Source organism: Lontra canadensis, unplaced genomic scaffold (genome assembly GCF_010015895.1).
Source record: "Lontra canadensis isolate GAN:19392208 unplaced genomic scaffold, GSC_riverotter_1.0 scaffold19, whole genome shotgun sequence".
Taxonomy (NCBI): domain Eukaryota; kingdom Metazoa; phylum Chordata; class Mammalia; order Carnivora; family Mustelidae; genus Lontra; species Lontra canadensis.
In genome coordinates, this window is record NW_022631013.1 from 24,545,775 (window position 1) to 24,556,854 (window position 11,080).

The window sequence follows — 11,080 nt, forward strand, 5'->3', positions numbered from 1 at the left end:
GGGCCAGCTCTGCTTTCTGTCAGACCGGTAGAGCCTGCGCTTAGCGCAGACCAGTGCCAAGAGGGAGAGGGCACTACTGCGGGCTGGAAATTGGGGGTGTCATCCAAGTCAGGGCAAGTGGGGGGGCGGTTGCACTGACAGTCCACTAAAAGCCACTATTGTCACAAAGAGCCAACACATGCTGAAATTCTAGCTCTTTCCAACGAGGCACCGTGGTTTGCTGTCTTTATTATCATGAGTGCCTACTGTGTCATGCATATGTTCTGGTGGGCCACAGACATGATCGCCAGCTCTCTCTTGCCTACAGCATGTTTTCCTTGGCTCCTGCTGTCCCCGTGTACGCATACACACACACTCTACAGAATCACTCTAGTTCTAGATGTCTGCTTCTGGACTGGGCCGGGTGAAGCTAGACTGTTGATAAAGAGACCCAAAAATTAAGTCAGTGTCTGAAGGAACATGGTTTATTTCTCTCTCACATGACAGTCCAAGGGGAGCAGTGAAGGTCAGAAGGCAGACTTATTTAAGTTGGCTTCTTTCTCATCCTGTTCCTCCATCACCCCCAGGACCTGCGGTCATGGGCATGGTCCAGCTTTAGGAAATGGTGAGATGCAGCCAAGCCAGTTGCTGAAAACATGGGTGTGCCCATTCCCTGGCTCCTCGGTGGCATTGAGACAGACAGTAGACTGGCTTCTAGAGATGAAGAAACTATTTCTAGAATTTTCATTGCTGCCACAGAAACTGGCAAGGGAACAACCTAAAGGCAGCCTAAAGGAATAAGCTATTGTGATTAGGGTGGTGTAGCCTCTCCCAGTCCATGGTCCACGTCTAGCGTAGCTTTTTCCAGAGTTATGACAGCACAACCTTTGGGGTGACAAATAGTGACAAGGACAGATGAGAGGAACAGAGAACTAGAAAGTCCTCTGGACTCATCAGAATCTCCCTTGTCTTTTAGCACAAAGAATAATGCTCACAGAGATACAACTGTGGAGCATGGGGTGTTTTGACCCTTTAAGGCTGACCATGTAGCTGTGTTGTGCCTAAGGACCAGCTCACTCTAAGAGATGTCCACTGCAAGTAGACTTGGGGCTCCTAGTGCTCAGGCTCTTTGCGTGTGCACTAGTGGTGAGGTGGGACCTGGGAGACTCAGCAAAGGGAAGACCAAGAAGACTGTCCCCAAGAATGTCAGACCCCTCCTGATGTGTGTCTCTCTCCTGCATTGCACCCTTTCCCTGGGACAAGGCTGCCTGAGCATAAAACCTTCAAATCCTGTGAGTCCTTTCAGCCTCAGAACATTTGAAGTAATGAACGTGTAATTAACACACATTATCTTTTCAATGCATCCTCATCATCTATTCTTAATGTCCCCTAAACCCTCTGCTTGCTCAGGGCACTTGGTCCTTGGCAATCAGCCTGGGGACCTAGAAAGGGAAAAGCTCATGACAGGGAGCACGATAAGGGCTCTCGGTTGTAACTCCCTGGGCTCCATAAATATGACCAAAGAGAATTCAAGTGCTCTGCCCAACCTGTGTATGAGGAGACACAAAGGGTCACCCGTGGGGAATCCGTCACCTGCAGGGAAGAGAGAGGGGACACTGTAGAGCAGAAGAGACGAGCACCAGAACAGAGCCGCGTGGGTGAGACAGAGGCATGGGCTCAGAGATGGCCAGCTGGAACCAGAGGGTTTGCTGGGGGAAGCATACATGACTTCAAAGAAATTATACTTTCCTGAGGTGAAATTCGCATAACATACAATTAATCATTTTTAAAGTGAACAAGTCAGGATGCTTAGTCCATTCCCAATAGTGGACCGTTTCATCGTCTCTATTAGTTCCGAAACATTTCCTTCCTCTCGGACAGAAATCCCATCATCCTTGAACAGTCACTCCTCAGTATCCCTCCCCTAGCTCCTCGCAACCACACATCTAATTGTTATCTCTGTGAACTGGCCAGTTCTGGACATTTTGTGTAGATAAAATCATACAGTATGTGACCTTTTGGATCTGGCTTCTTTCACTTAACGTAATGGTTTCTAGGTTTGTCCCGTTTATAGCAGGTGTTAGAGCTTCTTGCGGTCTTAAGGTTGGTGGTATTTCCACTACGTGGACAGACCACATTCTGTCTCTCTATCCATCCATCCACTGGTGGCCACTGGAGCTCTTCCCACCTTTCGGCTCCTTTGAGGAGTGCTGCTGTGAACAGACATAGACATGTACTTACTTGAGTCCCCGGTTTCGGTTCTTTGGGGCACATACCTAGGAGTGGGTTTGAGGAATCACTTGAAAATCTGGCTTAATCCCATCCATAACTTCCAACCTCGCCCGTGTCAGGAGTCGGGGATTAGCAGACGGTTGTTGGAGAGAAAGTTGAGTGAGTTCAGAGCCCCACCCCCACAGAGGGGGCCGGGGGGGGGGGGGTCTGCCTCTCCACTAGCTGAGGGAAAGGGATTTTAGGGGCCCTCAAGCAGCTTGTTGTGTGTTCTCTGAAGATCAGGGAAATGGGGAAGTGGTCAGCTTCCTAACAACGTAGGAAAGAGAGCTGGCTGTGGGCATTAGAGCTCCTCCCTAGAATCCGTGGGCATGAAGCGTGGTGCAGCTGTGCTGTGGAGCAGAGGTGGGTCGCTCACTCAAGGGGTGCGAGGTTTCCTTAGATCCTGCGCGTAGGGCTGCCCAGAGAGGGGCTGAGCAACAGCAGAGAGAAGCTGGAGCCTCACCCTGTGCGCAGAAGAGCAGCCATTTGGAGCGGAGTGCATCCTCCCTCCCCTGTCAAAGGAAGATCCCAGCGAGGAGAAGGTGGGTCTCCAAAACCAAGAAAGGGAAAGTGTTGGCTCTAGCTCCTTCCCTGCCCATCTCCAGGTGGTGTTAGTCAAGTAAGGTCTTACGTCACCTCCCTCCCTCCCTCCCAGCCACCACCTGCTCCCAGCCCTGGAGAAGATAGAAACTTCTCCAAGGAACTCAGGATGAGAACGAGAAGCTCCAGGTAGGTGAGCCCTAGCCAAGCCCTAGCCGAGCTTCCCACCTTCCCACTGTGGACAGAGCTACAGAGGAAGAAGTTTTCCCTTTGAATGAAAGCAGAAATCTTTTCTTTTTTAAATGACACTGGACAGAATGTAATAAGTTCTCAACCGAAAAGGTGTTTTGTGACTTCGTGGCCAGAGTTCTTCCTATTTCTGTGAGTGATCAGAAATGCTACAAGCCCAGCTGTGAATTTCATCCATGACCATGGATTTGTTTGTTTGTTTTTGTGTGGTTTTTTTTTGTTTATTTTTATTTATTTGACAGAGAGAGAGATCACAAGTAGGCAGAGAGGCAGGCAGAGAGAGAGGAGGAAGCAGACTCCCTGCTGTGCAGAGAGCCCGATGCGGGGCTCGATCCCAGGACCCTGAGATCATGATCTGGGCTGAAGGCAGAGGCTTAAACCCCTGAGCCACCCAGGCGCCCCTGGATTTTGTTTCTAATAAAACTAAATAATATATTAAAACGAGAGCAAACAGTACAGACCGCAGCGGTTAGGTAAGATTTGGTGTTGGCATTGTAATTCTCCGGGTTTCTGGTCATCATTACCATAGTATAAATTCACTGGAGGGGCGCCTGGGTGGCTCAGTGGGTTAAAGCCTCTGCCTTCGGCTCGGGTCATGGTCCCAGGGTCCTGGGATCGAGCACCGCATTGGGCTCTCTGCTTAGCGCAGAGCCTGCTTCCCTTCCTCTCTCTCTGCCTGCCTCTCTGCCTACTTGTGATCTCTGTCTGTCACATAAATAAATAAAATCTTAAAAAATAAATAAATAAATAAATTCACTGGAGAAGGGTGTGGTGTTAAGAATCAGGAGAGCCAAAATTTCTCAGGTTCACTGAGTTGAGTGTTGCTTAGAAAGTGAATTTCTGACTTAGTCTTCCCCTCTTTCTCTGACCCATTTCTGTGTGCACAACCGTTTATGATTCAGATGTATGGCTATAGCCCACAAGGTGTGCCTGTGCAATGTGTTGGAGCTTTACTTACTCTCTTGAAGAACAAAGCTTGTGACCTTCCTACATCCCTGACCCTTGTCGCAGCACAGAGCCTGGTATGCGGAAACTGCTTGGTACCTGGAAACAGTGTGTTCTCTGTCCGTCCGCAGACTCCTCACGCAGTAACCCGCTACGTAACCCACTATGGTGGCCTCTCCCGAGCTTCACTGGCTGGCTTGACTCTGCAAGGAGCTGATTAGAAAAAAGGGGAGGGAGCTCTGTTCCCTTCCTAGGTGGCTTCCAGGGGACACTTTTCTTCCCTGCCCCTCTTTAGCCCAGAGTAGGAAAAGGGGACCAAAAGTCGGTAAGCAAACTTGTCACGGTGGCACAGTCTCTCCCAAACCACTAAGCAGTTCTCCAGCGTCTCTATACAAATGCTTGGAACACTGACCCGGGATGTATTTTTTTGCTTAAATCTAGAAGAAGAAATCTAGCAAATGGGATGCATGCAGGGGACAGTCTGTGACATGACTGTCCTGACTGAGATGGCATCCGAATCACATGGAGGACTTGCTAGGACACACTGTGCGGCCTCACCCCCAGAGTTTCTGGGTCAGCAGGTCCAGGTGGGGCTGGATGATCCCCATTTCTGACCTGTGCCCAGAGAAGCTGGTGCTGCTGGCCTGCAGGCCATGGTGCTCAGTGCTCAGTGGGGGCACCAGCGGTGACCCCAATCGCTCCAAAGTTAATCACTCTGAAATTGTTAAAGTGTTTTAAAACACTCTGAAAATAACTCTTTGCCCACACTCCTCCTCCCTAGAGAAATACCACAGAGAGTGCTCTCGGGAGCATTTTGCCCAAACTGCCCCAGACCCTTGCCTGGAAGTGTTTTTTCATTGTGATCATTGAGTTTGCTCTCGTCTGTGGATGGCTTCTAGCTCATCTCAAGAAGAATCCTGAAATTACAGAACCCTGCAGCCAGCAGCGACCAATATGTTTCTGGTTCCATGTACAGAGAACACACAGAAGGGCTCTCGAGGCAGTCCAGAGTCCCCACGTAACTCTCCCCTAGCATAGAACACAGTCAGGCCTGTGTATTGGTACGAGGATCAGTGGTCCTGCTCAACTTTCTTTTTTAGAGAGCCCCAGATGCAAGGGTAAATGTTCTCTCCCACAAAACTGGTGTGATACAATAAGCATGGGCTATAGAACAGGCCCCTCCCTGCTGCCCCTCCTTAGGAAGTCAAGTCCTTAGAGACTTTTCAATTAAGTGAATTATGCATTTTCAGGATTCACTCTGGACCCTGTCTTCTCTCCACAATGGGTAGAGGTCTACTGGCCTTGACTCGTCCTTTTCAGTATCTCCACACGCTCGCGACACTTACACTCATATCCAGCCCAGAACTTTGGTCTCAGATGTCCACTGGCCCATTTGGTATCTGCGTCTGTGTTTCTCACGAACATCTCAAACTTAGGATCCCTCAAACTGAACCTCTACTCCTCCTTCAGTAAATCCTAATGACTCTAGCTCCAAAATACATATGCAATGTACCCAAATAACAGCATCTTTCCCACTGAACTTGCCTTGGCCATTTTTCCCCTGGTGTTGCCTCTTAATGTGACCCTCAACTCATTCTCTCTGAATGATCAGAGTAATCTGGTTAAACTACAAATTAAATCATTGTAGTCTCATATGTGACTCTCTTCATGGCTACTCCTTGTATTCAGAATGAAATCTATCTGACCCCCATCTGCTGTGCTAGCCATTAGTCCTGCTCACCCGTGCCTTCCACTTTTTCCCTCCTTCCAGGCACATGGGATGATTTCATATCCCTGAAGTGAAGATAGGACCATGAGACTTGCTTTGGGCAATGAAATGTAAGTAGAAGTGATTTGAAAGCTGGAACATGACAATTAGTGAGGGCACTTTCTCCTGCTACAGTGATTAGGAAAACCAGTGTTGATACTGTAGGGATTTGGGAAGTTCGCCTAAATACACGTGGACTTTTTGTGAGTCACAACAATCTCATATTGTGAGATTGGAGGGTTTGTTTCTGCAGCAAAACACAGTCTATCCTGACTAACACATTGTAGAAAGAGGGGTTGCATGCGGCAGTCCTCTTCAAAACAAAGCAAAGGACAAAGGTTTTTCAGAAAATGTCTTTGTTTTTCATTAGACTAAAAAAAAAAAGTAACAATGGCTCTATTGATTATTCCCAGAAATCCAACCCCCAAATTGGAGTGGATTTCTGGGTGATCCAAGAAGCAGGCGCACATGGATTTTTGCCAAGTAATGACACACCTAGTTAACAGTTCTGGGTGTAGATGGACAAGACTGGATCACTGTTGGGGCAAAAAGAGGAAAATACAAGTGAAACTTTACAGAGAGATTATCTGATATGAGGGAAAGGCACCTTCGGTGTGTTTAAGTGTATTACTGAAGTTAAACATTAACCAGGAGAGCCCTACTTTCTTCTCATAACCCAAGCAGTAACACCTGATTCCCCTTGTTTTAAGTTTAACATATCCCAGGAAGGATCTGAGGGCTTCAAATTCAGCTGAAAAGGAAGGAGTTTGTGGGGAATATGTATTTTCCAAGCAGGAGCATTTCCTTGTCTCCTGCTCAGGCTCCTCTTAGCGTATATCTTCAATGACTGGCCTGGCAGTGTTTAATAACTTAGTTAGGAGAGAGAAAGTAAGACAGAGAGAGAGAGAGAAAGGGAGGGAGGGCGAGAAAACAGGTAAGTGAGAGGGATGGATGGGTAAAAGGAAGGAAGGCAGGTACGTAGGAAGGCAAGAGGGAAGGAAGGAAGGAAGGAAATACACCTGTGATGACATTGGAATGTGCAGTCTCAGTGAGAGGGGAGAGATGGTCGACCTTCCTGAACATGCCTTAAACACACAAAACAGTAGAGTTTTTCTTTTAACCCACAGTGACCATACTTTGGGAGCCTCCGCTGAAATGGTATGGTCACTACCAAGGAATGTAGTGACTTCTCAGTGAGCTGGCCTCCAGACACAGTAACCAGAAAACTACAATTCTCAGAGCTCATCTTCTCCAGATCATGTGAGAAATCATCAGAACATATTGAAAACAAGGCTGCCCACACCCGTTGATTCCAGAGCCCCCGCTAAGGCATTCCTATGGCTAGGGTGCCAGTATTACATTCCAAAATTCCCATTTCTAGGGACAGAGAAGATGCCTATGGGGCCTCCCCAAGGAATCGGCATCTAGGGCTCCAGTCATGTCTTCATATACAAGCACAGTGGGGTCACCCTGATCAGATACACTCTTTCATCCTAGACTGTGTGAGATCTGGCCTAGGCAATCTCTTCTTTTCTGAAGGATAAGACCATGCCACCATGAAGTTCAAAATCCCTTCCACTGAGTTAGTCTGGTTCTTGCTCCTAGCTAGAGGCCGACTCATGGCCCTGCCTCCTGGGTTCTTGGATGAGGCCATCCATGGTTTCAATGTTGGGACATTTGGCTGAGTAGGAAGCTTTAGGCTGGGCCATACAAGCCCAGGTCCCTGGCGGTTTGAGAGATCCTGGGCATTTTCCTCTGGGGAAATGGATAGTGAGCTGGTTTTCCAGACATGTGTGGGTTCTTCTTGGAAAGACGGTAACGAATGTCCATATTCAAGCCAGATCCTACTGCCTTTGTCTGGACATTGCCCACCGGACATTCACACTGGGCTGTTGGTAGGTTGGTGGTCCCTTGCTGGGTCATCTGATTGTTTTCAAACAGGCCTGGGTCTCCTTCCTGAGGCAGCCTTTGTTTGGACCCCATGAGCTTGTTCTTGTGTTTTACTGGAAGACTAATTTCCTGGTGGAAGGTTTGAACGCAGCGGTACATCTCCAGATGTGTGTGCCATGGAGATTCAGGGCCCTGAAGGCAGCCTCCGTCGGCCTCCTCCAGCATCCCCTCGGCCCCCAGATCTGCCTCTTCTAGGGACACTGAGTGCCTTCTCTCTTTGTTAATCCAAACAGGACTGACCACGGACTCAGCAGGAACAGGCGTGTATCCTCCTGACAAAGCAAGGCACAAGCAGGGTCACCACTGGCAGGTACATGGCAGCTGTCATTCTGGGGGTCTCAGAGGTCTCAAGCCATAGGAATGTTACCCCAAATGTGTGTTTACACATAGACATGGGTCACACGTGATCCCACTTGTACCTGCTCACACCTGTACCCTCCCTCCCCTGTCCACACACTCACACCCACACAAACCCTCTCTAACACATACACACCCTCATGCACATGTACTCATTCGTTCAACAAGTATTTATTGAGCACTTATTACATGCCAAGCATCATTCGTTCTAGGTTCAGGGAATACGGCAGCAAATGAGACAAAATCCACATCTTCATGGATAGGCTCTAGTGGGCTAGGAAAACGCTAAGCAAATGAATGTTTTACAAGAAAATTGCGGGTGGGAACCGATGCTATGAAGAAAATCTGAAGCAGAACAGAGTTTAATAATCAACTCCAGTTCCTAACTGCAGCGAGGGAGTGACCCCAGGGCAGAGCTAGGGAACGAGCATTCAGACTGGAAGAATGGAACAGAGTCATAGGCACTGTCCAGTGGAAAAGATTACTCTACACCTACAGGGTTTTCTGTTCTGGGATTCCCATAAGGAGTATACGGCCCAAGGTGCAGGAGGGAGGAGCGGTATTTCAAAGCAGCTCCTTTTGGAGGACTGGAGCCTCGCCTTCTCCCACCCCTCCGACACTGATCTGGGAACACGGTTACAGCAGCTCTGGCTTCTCCGAACTGGCTGCAGGGATGACGGTCCAGACCGGTGTCTCTTTTCCTTGGGCACCTGTTTTTACCACCTTGTGTCACACAACAGTTTATTGTCAACCCTTGGTGGCAGAGAGGGTTGTGGCAGTGACTGAAAGGGGTTCCAAAGAGAGTTGGTCTTTTGCCTCTGGATCATGAGTGGGGCTCCCTTGAGCCTTGTGGCACTTGTCCCTGCGGGAGGCCCTGGACAGGAGGGGTGCACGCAGGAGGGGAGAGACGGTGCTGAGGTATGAAGGCAGAAGGAAGCCCCTAGAGCTCCGGGTCTGGGAGTCTGTGGAAAACAGGCCATCTCTGCAAACCACGGAGGGACTGAAAATGTGTTCCCACTTTAGGACTACCTGATTTTTCTTGACATGGACACCCCGACTAAAAGTCCAGAATGCTATGTACTTATTTGGGAAGAGGGGAAGACGGGATGTGATAGGAGAACCTTGGAACTAGTAGCCTCTCCATTATGTCCGGGCGGATGGGCAGGACTTGGTTGCAGAAAGGAGCCTCCTTCCCTGTCAGTCCCAGTCTGGGGGTCACAGAGGACAAGGAAAAAGACCAAGTAGGGGGGTACACCTGGACCCTGACCCCAAACAGATCCTGCTGAGTGGCTGACTTCACCTGGGAGTCAGAAGTCTTCCCTGACAAAGCAGAGTCTGGTCCGACCAGCCTTCTGGCATTAGCCTGGCCAAACTGATCGGTGAGGATAGCTGGGGGGTGGGGGGAAGCACACTGAGTTAAAGAGTGTGGGAGGAAGATCCAGAGGGTTGGGTTGGGGCAGGGGCATGTTGAGTTGGCCCGTCTTTGCAATGCGAGTCCGAATTGTGGGTCTGCTGAGCGCGGTACTCTCTTGCTTTGATGAGTGGTTTAATTTCATGTTTGCTGAATGACTGAATGAATAAACACGTTCGGGGATGGACTAGACCTTTAGGAACCTTTTGGTGTCCACCCTGCAGAGATGGGGCGTGTCTGGCTGTGCCAGTTCAGTTCACAGAGAACAGCCCTGGGAATGCGAGCTGGGCACCCTCCGCTCCGTGGGACCACTGTTATCTCCACAAGGCAGCACACTTCCTGTCCCACATGGTGATGTCCCTCTGGCCCCTGATTCCTTCCCAGCTGGCCTAGCATTGCGTGGACCGCTCAGCGAGTCCTGAAGAAACCCTCAGGCACAGCATTGACCTTCCCACCTCCCTCGACCCATGCATTCCTCTGTTAGAGAGAAGGGCTGGGATGGAGCCTCAGACTCCTAACTTCCTCCAGGAACAAAATCTGAGTTCCCAGAGGGAAGAGGCATTCTCTCCTTGAGGTTTCTGTATCTCATGCCTCCTTAGAAGTTGTTTGAGACTGTGATAAGCAAGCTCCATGAGTCTGGGTCCCTGAGCGCCACGTGTCCTCTGGCCCGCGGTGGGCTGTTGGGAGCACCATGTCTGCTCTCTCCAGGGCCAGTTTCTCTGCTTTGCAGGAGGCGAGACCCAGCCAGGAAGTGCTCCCATCGCCCCCCACCTGGCCCAGCAGGGGGCCGAGCCACCTCCACCAGGCAGAACAGTCTGGCAAGGGGAGAACCTAAGAGTGGAGGCCAGGTGCGGCGGGCGGCTGGCTGGATGCCTGGCTGAGGCCCCTGAGGGGAACTGAGCCAAGCAGAGCTGCCCAGAACTGGCCTCCCGGCTCTGCTGGCTTGCCCGCTCTTTCCCACCAGGAGGCCCACAGAGCCCCCACCGGCCCTGGCCGCAGCCCACCACCCACTGTGCCCATAGCCAGGCCCTCCTCCCTCCGCTTCTGGCTTTTGTCCCAGCACCTGCCCAGCCCTACCTGTCGGGAGCACCACCAGGTAGGCCCGCGCCCTCTGCTGCCTTCGCAAGCCTTCGTACTGGGCTCGCAGGACCTGGATGCTGAGCGGGGGCTCTTTCCCCGGGGCCTGAGTGCCCGAGCCCTCAGCCATGAAGCAAGACTCCAGCTGCCAGAAATGCGGCAGGGCAGGGCAGAAACAGGGCCACCCCTTCATCTGGATCCGGGAGAAAAGCAAACAGCGATGGGCGGGGCGTGGGAGGGAGAGAAGGAGCGGTGGGGGGTGGGTGGGGGAGTGAGGAGGGCAGGTGGAAAGGTGGGGGGGAGGGGAAGAGGAGGGGGAGGAAAAGGTAAGGGAGATGGAGGGGAGGGCAGGGTCAGTGGGAAGTGGGAAAGGAGTGGAGCTAAGGCGAGGGGAGAAAGACGGGTGAGGGGAGAAGGAGGTGGGAAGCCATGAGTGGGGGGGGCAGGAGAGGGGAAGCGGGGAGGAAAAGAAGGAGTCAGAGGGAAGAGGGCAGAGGGGAAAAAAAGGGGTCCGCAAGAGGAAAGGAAGGAAC

General features: G+C 50.8%; 1 protein-coding gene across 1 annotated transcript; it reads right to left on the reverse strand.

The window, feature by feature from the left end:
- Positions 1–7,081: 7,081 nt before the first annotated feature.
- CUNH9orf152 (chromosome unknown C9orf152 homolog) lies at positions 7,082–10,781 on the reverse strand. The gene is made up of 2 exons (XM_032860883.1): positions 10,548–10,781; positions 7,082–7,974 (listed from the first exon to the last, which is right to left on the reverse strand). The coding sequence occupies exons 1-2, from the start codon at positions 10,738–10,740 to the stop codon at positions 7,448–7,450; spliced, it is 720 nt and encodes a 239-aa protein (XP_032716774.1). The 5' UTR covers positions 10,741–10,781; the 3' UTR covers positions 7,082–7,447.
- Positions 10,782–11,080: the final 299 nt, after the last annotated feature.